The sequence below is a fragment of the Notothenia rossii genome (genome assembly GCF_949606895.1).
Source record: "Notothenia rossii genome assembly, chromosome: 1".
Classification (NCBI taxonomy): Eukaryota; Metazoa; Chordata; class Actinopteri; order Perciformes; family Nototheniidae; genus Notothenia; species Notothenia rossii.
The window spans coordinates 87,028,611-87,044,483 of NC_136912.1; the positions used below are offsets into that span (position 1 = coordinate 87,028,611).

General features: G+C 37.8%; 1 protein-coding gene across 1 annotated transcript; it reads right to left on the reverse strand.

Annotated features, from left to right (window-relative positions):
- Window positions 1–17: 17 nt before the first annotated feature.
- LOC307039906 (Rieske domain-containing protein) lies at window positions 18–3,739 on the reverse strand. Its single transcript, XM_079682351.1, has 3 exons — window positions 3,319–3,739; window positions 2,827–2,942; window positions 18–2,177 (listed from the first exon to the last, which is right to left on the reverse strand). The coding sequence occupies exons 1-3, from the start codon at window positions 3,506–3,508 to the stop codon at window positions 2,079–2,081; spliced, it is 405 nt and encodes a 134-aa protein (XP_079538477.1). The 5' UTR covers window positions 3,509–3,739; the 3' UTR covers window positions 18–2,078.
- Between the last annotated feature and the right edge of the window lie 12,134 nt (window positions 3,740–15,873).

Sequence of the window (15,873 nt, forward strand, 5' to 3'; positions counted from 1 at the left end):
CAAATTGTTTTCAGTGATGCAAACAAACAATAATTTAATTTGTGATCTAAACAATACATATGAAATGCTGAGCTCTGCAAAAGTCACAACAATAAATATAGTTTGAAACATACGAAACAACAGAAGCTAACAGTGCATGTGATAGGTGGTTGAAATCAAATGTGGCTAAAGTAACAATGCAGTCTGCAGACATTTTTTACATATAAACCAGATACATAATTTTCACAAGAAACTAAATGCATTCAAATTAGCTCATCATATATAATAACTTTAAGGAAACATATGGCAACAGATGGTAATGCTGGTTTTCTCAGTAGTACTCACAGAATATCATGTAATGTGCAGAATCCTGACAATGTTTACTTTGACTTTTCCACTGACTCAAAATAGCTGCATATCCATTGTGTGTGTCTATTACCCTTCAGGTGATGAGTTATACTGCACACAGAAAAAACACTCCTGCACACTACAGACATTTTTAGCCAGTGGAATTATTACTGTAATAAAGTTGCACAGCAAGGATCACAGCAGGGCAGGGGGGAAAGTGTGTGTTGCCTCTGACACCTTCAGGATGGGCCCTGCGCCTCTGCCAGAAAATGGAGCTGACAGAAAACACAGTGAGTGACTGCCCTCACCGCTGGGTAAGAAATGCATCAGTGCACACGCACATTAAGCTAGAAAAAACATTTATTTTTGAGACCAATGGTGAATTTAAGGTCATGAACCTTCCTGCGGCGCCTTAACTGTTTCTTTTGAGCCCAATTGCGTCAATAACAGACGGACCTGTCTGTGCACAGGCCAGGAGTGGAGAGAATTGCTGTGTGAGAAGTCTTAACTCCGGGACTGCCATCAAACGTAATTGCAGTGCCCTTCATGTGTGTTTTACTTGCTGGAACTTTATTCGGGTTAAAAAAACGGTCCAAAATCAAATCATTAAAAGGGAGTTCTCTGTTTGGTGACATCACTGGAATAAATGTCTACATTTATGCAAAGGCCACAACTCAACAAGTGTGACTGATCGCTTGCAAGTTAAAGAGTTTGAAGCCTCTGGTAATGCTTGTTGAAGACATTGGAGATAATTAATGGTGGGAATAACAATAAGACCTTTTAGTTGGATATTAACGTCATTACACTTCCACCATGACATGGTTCTACAAATTACTCCACTGTAATTATTGGAAACTCTTGTATTACTTTTTTAAATGGACTGGCAGTCACTTAAGACTTCAAAATGACATACTACAACTACAAATTACAATCTACATGTGTTTTTCTCATATAAACCAAGACATTGATGTTCATTTCATACTCATTTGTACTATTCATTTTGTCCACTTGAACTGCATTTACAAATCACTAGATTATCATTGCATTTTGCATATTTTGTATAAATCATATTACCTCTATCACTACTGTAAAGCAAGAATAATTATTTCTGGATGCATGTGAATTCCTCTCCTCATTGCAATTATACTTAGTTGTCCATTTTCCTTTTGTATTTAAATCAGAAAGGATATTTGGGAGCAAAACAGGGCAGTAATTGCTTGCTAGTAAGCATATAAGATGAGCAATGGATGGACAAGTAGAACATCTAAGAATAAAGATGAACATTTTTTAAATGTTTTAGCTCAAACGCCAAGACATTTAAACTATATCACTCTATATTATTTAAATCAGAAATAATAAGATGATTATCTTAAAGAATCCTACAAAATCTGGTCAATAGGCAAAATAGTTGTTATGCAGTAAAAATGTAATATTACATATGAAAACTAAACTTTCTGTTTTGAAGTTATATCTGCTACGGTCTGGTGTATTATAAAAGCCTGCAGTGACCTTAGAGCGCGCCATGCTCAGTATCTGTGATGAATCTCTACCTGGAACAGCAGAAAGTACATCTCAGTTTCATGATGTCATGTCCTCTTCAGACAATCCTCTTGATATTGTCCTGAGTTCACAGCAATCAAAGCAGAAACAGTCTGTGAACATGATAGATAAGGCTCAGGAATGTTTCAGATGGCTTGGGTTTGTGGAACAAGTATTAAAAATAGACGGGCCTCACAAAGGGCTGAGGTTTTTCAACTCTTCTGATCCGCAGGAAAAGGCTCTAAGGAGAGACGATTGGCGTGTTTCACGTGCACGTTGCCATCCTCCAGCTTGACTTCATACACTTGTTGCTGTAAAAATAGAGAACACAAAGGCACATGAGAGGGAATAAACACATTGTAATTTACTGCGGTACTCATACAGCTGCTAAAAAAACAAGTAAGCTTACAGTGTATGTAATGTCACTTCTGATAAGTTAAAATGGAGCAAACCCTCCTGTGCAAACTCCAGAATAATTGTTTTTATATGTCTTCTATTGTTTGACTGGTGACATCACAGTAATGCACTGTACAGGAGAAACAATGGTTTATAAAATTGAACAAGATGTTTATGGAAAGTAAAGCTCTTGTTTGGATTGTTCATTGCAAGCAAACAATAGAAAAGGGGAATAAAAGGGGAACAAAACGTTAACTCTGACTTTGATTCCTCATGCTGTGTCAATCAGTGGAACTTTCTACGTCTGATCTGCCAACATGTCACTGGAAATGTTCACATTAACTTCCAGGTGCAGTCAGCGAGTGAAGCCTTTGCCTATAGGGCTTTTTTTTTGGAAATATGATGCATATTTGATTTGTGATGATATTTTGGGAATCATTTGGGATCTAATTAATGTTTTTTCTACTCTAACTCACATTTGAATTAGATCTTTATATTCTGAGCAATGAAATGTAGCTGTTTTTGTGAAGAAGTAATACAGCAAGGACATATTTCATCTCTGACCTGTAAGGAGGTCCCAGACTTCCCAGTCCTGAGGTTGAAGTCATAGTCGTGCCAGGGACAGAAGACCTGCAGGACTCCGTCAGCCTCCTCGATGTCCCCCTCACACAGAGGACCGCCTGGGAGAAACAGGAAATTGTTACTCACATTTTCTCGCTTTAAAAAAACAAAACAAATGGCTTTTGATGTGCACCTTCTGGGAAAATGTGATGGTGAGGCTTGAATAACATGGTGTGAAACTGATAAAGCTATGTGACAGCAGGGGGCTGTCACGGGTGATATTTCCGGAGGCTATCAGCTGTGGGAAAAATGAACCATACTCATTTTGTGTAAGAGGTATACAGCTGTAGTCTGACCCACAGTTACATTCTTTACAATACGCTGAATACCCTTATCATATGCTACAATCATAAAAACGTTATATTGTGCATTATTTTTGCCTAGATAGCTAAAGGGTTAACATAAGCGACTGATACGTGTAGGTTGATGTTTTACCGGAATGTGCACAGCGAGCATCCATGGCGAAAAACTCCCCCTTCACGTAGAAGAGGCAGACATCAGACTTGAAGCCCAGGGAGCAGTACATCAGGCGGCAGCGCTTCTTGGAGAGCCCCTCGACCGGGCCTATAAGTCTCCATGAACCGCCTTCCGTGTTCCCCTCTTCATCTCCGGAGCCAGACGCCATGAAAGCACGGCTAAATGAACGGTTGTTTCTAAATTGCGCTACTAAATAGCTGCTTTTTTACGCCGGTTGAAATGCATCTGGCAGTTCGCTGGGTGAAAAAATGTCATATTAACATCCATGCCGAGCGGTGTGACCGTTAGCTATACTGTATGCGGACTGAGCTTCCTCCATCCGGGCTGCAGAGAGCCGTCTCACCGTCACACCGAGGTACGCTGTGCGCTGGAGCATGGCTGCTCCTCATTTCAGCGACATGAAAGTGATGATAAACAAGTAGCACATTTAATCCCCACACATTTACATTTTTTTGGTTTATCAGTTTCATATATGCTGGTCTAAGAATAATATAAATCACAAGTCGAAAAAGCGTGCAAAAATGGGCCTTTTATGTTGAACCTTAGCTAAAGCCTTAATATGGGGGATGCTCTCCATAATAAATAGTTTCATTCATCGACTTCAGACAAACCTCTCCTGTTCTTTCATTTGGGTTACAGTGTCACACTGTTTTATGTTCGAACAATTCAACTCTGCAGAAATGCCAATTTTCTGGGCCTTCCTGGTGGCCCTGTTGGGTTTATTGAGAACACTTTAATACACTATTGGACTTGTTTCCAAACTGTGTGGTAAATGTGGAAAATCACTTTTCATGTACTGTGCAAATAGTACAACAATGTTCCTTAATTGTCAGTTACAAAGACTGTTATTGTTCTTTCATGGCAGACCATGATGCTTCAGACAGGTATTTGGCTGATTCCTTCAGGTTTACTTTTCCTAAATGTAGTTTCTTAACATTATTACAAATTGTTTGTTAGATCAGTGTCCCTGCCAGTGTTTTAGTTCCTGAGGCAGCACTACTTTATCAGAAATAGAGTTGATCGAACGGATAAAACAGAACCTCAGAAAGATATCTTAAAACAGTACAACTTCTGTCAGTGAGTTTAACCTTAGTAAGAACTTTTACATTTGTGAGTCGGCCATCTGTCCATGATCATAGAAGCTAAAGGTCTCGTAATTATCACCAGTGTATACAACTGACCTTTCCATTGGAATTGAAATTGAGATTTTGAACACCTACAAGTTTGTCCAATTGGCAAGCGGCAAAAAAAAACAAAAAACATAAATGACGATCTGTATTTCTTAAACTTTTATTCACTTAGTTTCCAACGCTTTATTGCACCAGTTATAATTCTGCTGGCAGTATAGCCTGGAGGTAATGTGAATTACTGTCTGGACTGGAGTGACGCTTAACAGAGGCCACTTGTTCCGATTCCTGACTTTGAGAATCATGTAAGTCTGCAGCGTAAGCGCAGAGGAAAGCATGTGTATCAAGAATGTGTACTGCGTCTTGTCAGAAGTTGGATCTCATCAAGAGTAAATGTGAACTCACTGAATAAAAAGAGAGCCAGTGTAAAGAAACCTGAGCTAAGTTACCAAATTCTTAAATATGTACTGTTCAAGGCTAAAAGCCCTATACAGAAACATTACCTCATCATCATAACTCACTCTACATACAACTCCACCTGTGAGATTATTTTTAAACTTAATACATATCATAATATATTTTAAATTGGATTGTAATCTATCTTTATGTACTAGCATGTCATAGTATTAAAGTCATATTTGTGTTATTTTTGTTAGAGTAGCTTTATTGTCAGTTAACTTCAGCATGGGTTTAACACTATGTGGAAATACCCAGAATAAAAGCAGCATTAAAACACAGCTGGGAATATGTTGTCGTGCTGATCAGCAGGTAGTCTTGAATCATGCAGTCTGAACTCAGAAGGGTTTGATTGGATAATCAACAACAGGGATTATTTTCAATAACGCAGCCAAGTACTATTAATCAGAAGGTTGGGTTGTGAGCTAATAAAATTGTCCCTTTAGTATTTCAGCCAACAATCTGTACAGTGGACAGCCTGCAGTCTGGAGGTGGCACTGACACACTGACAGACATCACCAACGGCTCTGCTTTGGCCTGTGAAAGGTGTGAAAACCTGCAAGGCAAAAGTTGTGAATCAAATTAACTGAGCTCCAATTATTGTAATTTTTACACAGAAAAAAACAGTGATTACAGACATCACCATGATGTATTGTGGAAAAACTGAATCAGTAAGCTGGATGGGAGAAGTAAACAAAGGTGCCAACAGCAAGAAGTGCGCCAGAATGAGGAGTGCTCTGTCCGTACATTTCATTGACTTCTCGTTTCAATACTCCAACCACTGGACAGTGTAACTATTTGTATGAGGCAAAATTTGGTGTAGAGAAAGTCTGGCTCAGATGATGTATTAGACTTTGAGTTGAGTCCAAAGTCATCCATCATTAGCTTCATCTTGTCAACAAACCGGCTATCATCCTCAAATGTCTCTTAAATCATCTGCCAAGGATGGATGGAAGACAAAGTCTCCAGCCCAAATGTTTTTTATTAGCTAAGAAAGTGCTTGAGCCAAGCTCCAAACACCACTACCTGCTTGCTTTGCTTCTTGTTCTAAAACATCTTGTCATTCAAATGCGTCTCGTTTCATAAACCAACATGAGGACAGTCATGTTTCAAAGCTCCCACAAGGAGCTCATATTAGGATAAAAATGGTTTGCTTGGTGCTTGACGTCTTCTGTGGAACGTTAAAATACATAATATCGTTATGTCCCTTCAAATGCAAACCCAGATTCGACTTTGATGTTTAATGGACAGGAAACTGAATCCACATCTGACTGCTGGGCCGGTCCCAATGTCTGCCCTCACAGACCTGCATTGCCAATAAGCCCCAGGGTTCTGCACAGTCCCACTTTGAATACGATGAATGGTTGAAAGCCCTTTAATAAACGTTTAATGGACCTTATGCAAACCTTATAACCTGCAGACTTTGCCTAAAGGATTACCCCATAATATATAGCATTTTAGTGTTAAAAATAGGAACATCAGGATGTCTAGAATCACCAACATATAGCAATGTCCTGTTAATTGTTTCTACTGTGGCTCAAATTATTATGCTGATGACTTTCTAGATCCAATCATAGTCTATATGATGTTAGTTTTGTTTGATTGATCAAAACAGTGGATGGCAAATCAACAGGAGAGAGACTGAATTTCCCCACGGAGGATAAAAATGGTCTCAAAGAGTACAAATACTTTCTATACGTTACAAACGTAATGTGAAAATGAAGCTAGAACCGGCAGAGTTACATTGTCTGGAGCAGCCTGTCTCTGGTTTCAGGTCATTCTGCTGGATCTTTTCTTTAGCTGGTGGTTGCCGGGCAACATCAGGATAACAACCAGGCTACAGGAAGTCATTGCGCCCGGCCAATAAATAGTCTGGCACATAATCCACCTAACACTGCATCATTTCATTTTTACAGTTTTTTGTGCTAACATTTTGTTTGAACGAACGGGATACGCAGTAAATTGTTTATAAGTGAGCTTTGGATGTGCTGGTAGTCAGGCTTTGTTACATACAAGCTTTTTATTGCTAAGCTAACTGCTGCTTGTGGAAACTTCGTTTTATATTTTATGTATGCACCATGACATCAAGTCAAATTCCTCGTATGCGTATGAACCTACCTGGCAATAAACCCATTTCTGATTCTGATTCACATTAACCATACTGGTATAGGGATTATAGATGTGGAAAATTGTCAAGAAAGCCTTTGAAGTGTATATCTCAAAGAAAGCAGCCACAGATATCAAAATACTTAAAATCACCATCTTCCCGGTCTCAAGGTGCGTTTCACTAAAGACATGGCGCTAATTATAATGCAGCTTGAAAAGGCCTTTCAAGTTTTTGAGCAGTTTGCCCTTTTTTTGCATTTGATTGTAATCCTCTGCAAAGTACAAGGCTCAACAATTTAAACACTGACTAGGCAACACAATAGCAGAACGAAAAAATTAATTAAATACTATCAGACCTGATCTCTCTCTCACACACACACACACACACACACACACACACACACACACACACACACACACACACACACACACACACACACACACACACACACACACACACACACACACACACACACACACACACACACACAAACACACATCCTTGTGAAGTGGATTGTTTTTGCAATGAGGCTAATTTGTATAAAAAGGGGCCAATCTTGCTCAAGATCTATATATATTGCTTCATTTGAATACGTTCAAATAGCATCAGAGCCCCAAGATGCTATAAGCTTGGCACTATTTCGTCATTTGTTGGGCCTTGGAAACCTTTTTTAATTTTTTTATTTAAGGTTGTGATACAGTAGCTATCAAAAAGGTTAAGCGAACACAAAAACTGTGCAATCTTTGAGAATTCAACCCTCAGTGCTTAGTGCATAAGATGTAACGGTTGGGCCTCTTATGCTGCAGCAGGACTCAATCATTGAAGATAAGAAAACCCTGAATAGGGTCAACCACTGTTCAGTACTCACATCTAGGGGAATGACATTATAAGAAAAACATCATATAATCAGAAAACAGCCTGACATCTCTTTTGAGCAAAGCCACACAAATCCTGAAATGAGTGTGGTCGGATTATTTGTCAAGAAGAAAATCCTCAAGTGCTGTGAGGAAAGGGACGGAGGCACACTTATTTCTGATCTCATAAAAGTTAAGTTATGTTTACATCTGGTTACAGGGGAGGCCATGGAAGGATCTTGTTCTTGAAAGTCTTCATGAGACCACTCTTTGATTTGTTTAGAAGTGTTTATGGGCGCATCAGGATCTTGGAAAAATAGGATTGCGGTTAAGGGACAGTGTTTGCACCACCTGGACCAATAAAGTAGCCTCTCTCTTTGTTTGCTGTTATATGACCATGCAGAACAATAATCAAATCTAATGACATGAGATGGCTGCTCACACAATTACAGAGCCACAGTAATAAACTGTTGGCAGCAGCCCTGTCTGAAGGCATCCTTTGGATTTTTCCAAACATAAAGCAGCCTAAGTGAAGGGAAAAGGGTGAATGGGGAGATGGCTCATCAGACCAAATGTTCATGTCAATTAGAGAAAATTGCAGACAGCAGGCAATCATACTGAACCTCTTTCTGATAATTGCCAATTACCTAAATGTGTGATGTCTGACTCATTATGGTGATTAACATACTTTAAGGTAGGATATTCTTTATGTGTTGTGTTTCCCTACCTGAACCGCTCAAGATTACTGGTGTGGATCACATTTTAAAAAGAGAAATGAAGATCATCAACTTTGAAATGTTGATTAATGGCCTGTTTTGCTTCTTTTGAAATTGGACTTTGTGATCGATGGAGCTGAAATGTAACACAGGCACTTTCTACTCTGTTCACATTTTCAGTCTGCTTTCTCCACGTGTCAACATTGTTCATCTCTCAGGAAATATACTTTGACATGCTTAGTGTTATTTTGTCGTGTTTAAAGGTTAGCGCTGACATTAAGAAATAGCATGCCATTTTCTTTTTAATGAAATCTGACGGAATAAATGTGATCTAAAGTAATGTTATACATCATAATTTCCTTACATGTAATATAAGGTAACATTATGACATTATGAGTGGAAGATTCACATCAATTTTCTAAAAGGCATCTCTTAGTAAAGTGCACTTTTTGACATGCATGAATCTTAAACCTTAGAATTCTCTTTTCCAATCAATTTGCCAAGGTAGACATCATTTAACTGTGCCCAAGAGACAACGAGGGCATGACTGCGAGCCGCTGAGTCACTGTCTGTGAAGTCTGCTCCCACCTCTTCACCTCCACTGCAAACATGTCTGCAGGAGAGATCAGACTATGCTACATTCCTTACTTCATGTCCTCAGTCGTGATGATATCCAGACACAATACGTATTGTTCTTCAAGGTTCCTAGCTCAGCAGACGCACTGTGAGAGAAATTAGCATCTGAATAGTGAAGAGGAAGGAGTTCAGTATCTGAAAATACAGATCTGTAGCTGACATGACGTGCCTTTTTGATAATGGTTTTATGTTGGATTGTGTGGACATATTGTGTTGATTAGAGGACATAGCATCAGATATATGCTGGTGGGGATCACATCAGTTCATGATTTGTGGCTAAGAGGGTAACACAAAAACTGTAGCCTAGCATACTAGATGATAATTCAGGAAATAAATAACTGCAGCTTGCGTTGAGTGGTAAGGCCTTTGCATACATTGTTGAGCTGAATAATTGGACATAATAATGTAAGAGGCACACAATCATATATACTGTGCATGTAACATTGGAACCCAGTCTCATGGCATTTCGTGTTCACCAACACGATTTTTAATCTATTGATTCGTGTTCACCAACAAGATTTTCCCCTTTTTTTCGTGTTGCACAGCACGATTTTAAAAGCAATGTATTTCTATTGGTAGTCTCACGGCATTACGTGTTATAGGAAGACCGGAAGCTGTGTGGTTCATAAAAGCATGTTCTTACTCAATATCAAGCCACAATTACTGCTTTTATTTTAAATCGTATAATTTCGGACTTTTGTTGCCGTCTGTGAGGAAAATAAATGGGGCTTAGAGCCTCAGGATACTGAAATCTGTATATTTGTAAAACTTGTTTTTCCTTCTAAATTGTTATTCTTTTCAAAATAACACACTGTTATTTACTCACCAATAACACACAATTATCCTTGTTTTTATTTGTTTAATTCCATAATCTCTGGCTTTTTTGGCGTCCGTCAGGAACTGAATTTCAAAATAAAAATAACCGAAACAGACGTAGGCATTTCGAGCGATTACCCAAGATCCTCAGCTATGGTTTAAGCTCGCCGATTGGATGTTTTAGCCGCAATGCATGCTGGGATTTGGTGTTTATATGATATGAAATCCGGAAAACATTTTAAAAGAATAAAATAATACTTAATTCCGTGTGTTCTTGCTTTTCTCTTTGAAAGTCATCACATAACGGCATTGTAATACACGGTTCGGCTGCATTAAATATTACAGATCTGCCGTAGTTCTTTATTTATAGAGCCCTGATGAGAAGACCTTTGGAAATACTGGAAGAAATGCCGCCGAAACTGAAGACTTGACGTGGATCATATATATATCAACAATTAAACAACATCTTCAATTTTTCTTCACACAATTCGTCTCCTTGCAGTACCAACACTAATTCGGCTGACTTTTACATTTGATCCAATTGGTAGATAGGTTATATTTACACCATAACGGTGCACAGCTGATATAAAAGGACTTGTAGTTTTTAAAGATATTACTGATTTTCTTTGAATATAAGAATGTAAATACTGAGTCTGAAATAGTATAGCAATATGCTGTAAAATTATGTGAAAGCATGAATAAAACTACACATCTTCAGATGTTGTACATACATAAGTGTCCTACACTAATAATAAAAAGTTATTATGGCTGTGTGCACCTTGTGTGCACCGCCTAGTGGTTAAAGCATGTTATTGAATTATTGTTTTTATGTGTTATATTTGATTAAAAAAATATTAAGAGTACATACTTTCATAGGGGGAAAGTAGAAGGTCTGTGATAGAAATATAGAATATAAAAAATCAAGAAGATACTGTAAGTGATCTCTACAATAAAACAGTTTAGTGCTGGATGTACAAAGATATTAATATGAGGATGTGCAAAACAGAAAAACGAATTAACCTTTATTCAAACATTAAATAATACTTTAGATTAAGGTCTTCTTTTAAATAAGAAAAAAGCTTTAGGGGTATCTAAAGATAAATATTAAGCCTGACAAAGTACTTAACGTCTAATATATTGCTTTCCTGCAATGTTGACTATGTTGAAGCACTTATTTTAACTGATATCATACATATGAATTATACTCTTATGTATGTAGATAGTATAATAAATGTGCAGAATATGACAGTTTAATGGTGGTGGTACCATGGTGGTACACACATATTGATAGATGTCTTGTAATGCGCTGTTGAGGAACCTGTGACCCAAGTCTTTCATTCATTGCATACACAGTTGTGTATATGATATGTCAATAAACCTTTGAAAATCTTGAAATCTTGAAAGGGATGTGCAAAATAGCCATTATACAGTCTTTAATGAACTATTAGTAGAGAATAACGAGTAATGAATATACTTTATTACTCGCTTCCATTCATGTCAATTGCAGATAAAGGTTTAGTCTTCTCAAGCACCAACTATCAAATATCTCTCCTGATTGTTGGCACTTGACAATCACCTTCCCTGAATTTTACTCAGGTGTAACTAAAGTCTGCTTTAAGGGTTGTTTATATTTCACATCATTAATCAGAATCTGCAAAGTAACTCAAATAAATGTAGTGGAGTAAAAATACCAGGTTAACCTCTGAATTGTAGTGGAGTAAAATTACAAAGTAACAATGAGCTGTCATGTGGGTATATATTAATGCTGCGCATTATGGACACAAGCGATTTTCACCCATGTATTAATTATATGTTTTACATTTGATAACACCAATGTGTTTAATACTGGCAACTTCTAATTGTGGGAAAAACGAAAACGTTCAGCAGAGACGTCCCATAGCATGTGTAGTCATGGGGGGGCGTTCGATTCCAGTTTTGGATAGTCTGGCGTGGTTTCGTTCCATTTCAAACAGCTGTTTGACGCTAGGCGTAACCTTGGCGCACTACCACTCCAACATCCAATCCCAGAGCTTTAAGATTAATCACGGGGACTGTAGTCCTAAACGATAGCTGGGTATTATGGGTAGTGTAGTGTCTTCGGCCATCCTGAACTCGAAATGCGTACATCTGTTTCCGGTTATTTTTATTTTGAAATTCAGTTCCTGACGGACGCCAAAAAAAACAGAGATTATGGAAATAAACAAATAAATAAAAACAAGGATAATTGTGTGTTATTGGTGAGTAAATAACAGTGTGTTATTTTGAAAAGAATAACAACTTAGAAGGAAAACAAGTTTTACAAATATACAGATTTCAGTATCCTGAGGCTCTCAGCCCCATTTCTTTTCCTCACAGACGGCAACAAAAGTCAGAAATTATAAGATTTAAAATAAAAGCAATAATTGTGGTTTGATATTGAGTAAGAACATGCTTTTATGAACCACACAGCTTCCGTTCTTCCTATAACACGTAGTGTCGTGAAACTACCAATAGAAATACATTGCTTTTAAAATCGTGCTGTGCAACACGAAAAAAAGGGGAAAATCGTGTTGGTGAACAGGAATCAATAGATTAAAAATCATGTTGGTGAACACGAAATGCCGTGAGACTGGGTTGAACATTATTATCCATGCAACATCAAATCATTATGCATGAGACATTTTCTCTGCTTTCCCTACATGATAAAACATCTGAGTTTGTCTATATCCATTTGCAATAAACAAAAAACTGTAGTCACCGATTGCAATTGGCATGGCTAGTGGGAAATAAGACTCAAGAAGTTGTTCTATGGGTTTTAGATAATTACTCTATACTTATTATGAAATGTCATGGCGAGAGAGAGAAAAAGCAGGTGGTAACTTAACGTTATTGATGTTGTAAGACTTTTAATATGCGTCTGCGATATTATTTTTAACAAATTGTCATGCCAATATTAACATTACATTTTCATCTTATTGGAAATGTATTTAAAATGGTCATGACTAGCAAATGATGTATTCAGATACGTCCAGAAACATTTTGTGAGGTCACAGTCACCTTTGACGAAACGTGGAGGATTGGGCCACATTTGAAGACATTTTCGTAAGTGCTCCAAAAAATGTAACTCCTCTGGCCCTCATGGCTGTTGTAGTCATAACAAAGATGTAAACACAAACACACTTCAACATAATGGCAGTTTCCTCACTACCCTGGACGCAGTGTTCTTCTCAAAGGCCTATAAATCACCTCCCCTCTGAAATACATCAAGCCCTTCCTCATCAACTTATTATTCATATTCAGCCCTGAGGCGCACGAGGACCATCAACTTAAAGAACCACTTTGGCTCCACCAGGCGAACCACCCACAATTTGTTACACCTTGAATTGCCAATTTGCCCGGATGGCACAGCACACATCTGACATAGGAAAAACAACTAACGCAACCTTACCAGAGATAGCATGATGTAAAGGAGGTGACAAAAACACATGATGCATGGACTCAGGTGGGTTAAAAAATATTGGTAGCTAGGGCCCCATAACAGAGAGTTAAAGAGAGAAAAAATGTTGTTGGAACATTGCATTCTGAAAGTGGCCCATGGAGACATGTTAAGCTTGTTTCCGTCTGTTGACAGACCGTTGCTGCTGCTATAGATACTCAGTCTTTCTTCTCATGTATACTTCAAGCCTCACTGATCTGCATATGTTCCATAACAGCCCTCTTAAAACACACAGGGTACTCCTGTTTAAACCAATAGAGTGCATTATAAGTCTTGAATAGATAGATTGATAGTCTTGAATAGATCATCGACTGGATAATGGAAGTCAAAGGCCTTCATTCCACGTAAACAAAAATGTAATTCACATCACACATGTTTTATTGGAGACTGATTATAAAACAATGCATTTTGTAAGACATACCTCCCAAAATGCAAATTTGTAATACATACTTCTCAGTAGCTTTTTTGCTCCAGAGATCAACGGAAGCTTTGAGTATAAATTCAGCCTAAATGACATTCAAGCATCAACAGGTTCAACATGTTCTGCAATATCCATCAGAGAGGCTGGTGTAATGGCCAGAGGAAATGTAAAAGCTCACTAAAACAACACCATCCTAGACACGTCCATCAATCTTATGTTAAAGCTGTTCACACTGAATGTCAGGATTTAAAAAACGAAAGCTCAGTTCTTTTAAAGGCCACTCAATAGACCATGAAAGGAAAGATGAAATCTGCATTTGCCAACAGCTACTAACCACATCACAGTGTTCGGTCAAGCAACCTCTCCCGCCGGCGGTGAGCAGTACTTATGGAAGAGGGATCGATTATTAAAAGGGGACCCGTCCATCTGGGAAAGTGAACATTAAGAAATAAAGGACTCGTGAAGTGAACATCAGCATGTTAGCTGTTTTTGTACAATCTTCAGGGAGACTCACGCAATGTTTGCATAAATGGCGATGGATTTGAAAACAGTATTTTCCTGTTAAAAGTTTTCCATTGCCAGAAGGGTTTATGACTGGTTCTAGACATAATAATACAACACATTTATAAATCTACCCCAATTCCAACACATCTGCCTTTCTGCTGGAAAATAGCACAAATGGATTAACTGTCATGCAAGGGGAGTCATTTCCAGGTTTCAGGGCTAAAAAAGCTTTCTCTACATTTTCAAGTAAAGCATGTTTAGCTGTTATTACCAGGCAATTATCCTTAAAGCATGCTAGACAGTACTTTTTCTACTTAGGTCGAAACAAAACATTATATATTTATATATTTAAAGGTGCATTTCTGACATATGAGTCTTTTCTGCAAGGCATGTTCTCTTTGAAAAATGCACAAATAACTAGTTAATGTCTTAAAGAGCCCATCACCCACATCTTGTTGTGATGTAGCTGAAAGGAAAACAGTGTGTAACGGCAAATAACACAAACATGCATCTGAAGTAGACCTAATATTGTTTAAAGAGAGTTGCACAAGATCACTCGCTGTTGTTGACAAATGTTCTCTCTCTCTCTCTCTCTCTCTCTCTCTCTCTCTCTCTCTCTCTCTCTCTCTCTCTCTCTCTCTCTCTCTCTCTCTCTCTCTCTCTCTCGTCCCAGAGCCCCAAGACCCCCTGTTATTTCCATCTTGTATCCTATCTGCAAACGCTTTTTTTTAGTACCCCTCACATACAAAGCACAGGCAGCAGACTACACATAGCCTTTTCAGTATATCTTGCAAGAGCCATGGGCTGTATGTAAACACAATATGCAGTGTAAATATTAAGGTCTTCATATATAATTGACACCAGGCTCATTTACAAGACAAGGCCACAAGACCAGCTGATTCTCAGTTTCTTTACTTTCACACTATAATTAAAACACTCACGTTGAACTGATATTACAAACTGTATAAGTATATGTTTTTAATATAACTGTATTCTCTTTAAATATAATTTACCTTTCCTTCTTATTTATTCTTTAAGAGCTACATTCAGTTGTATTTTATTGGACATGTAATTGTTCATCTTCTGTTATAATTTAATTATTTTAAATATATACAGTTTTTGTGAAGGGGATACATTTCATTGTGCAATCCTGTATAGTATAATGACAATAATCAAACCTTAAATCCTCAAGGCTCTAAGTGTTGCTATGTACAATGTGATTAAGTGTGTCGAGAGTTTGCCAAAACCCCTTTAACCTAATCACTGCTAACACTAAAAAACAAATGACACTCTGTGATATTTTTGGGAAGCCTGAAAATGAATCATTATGATTGTTCTTTAATCCACTTCACCCGAGCATTGCTATTTTATATTTACCAAAAAACAAAAAAACTACAAAAA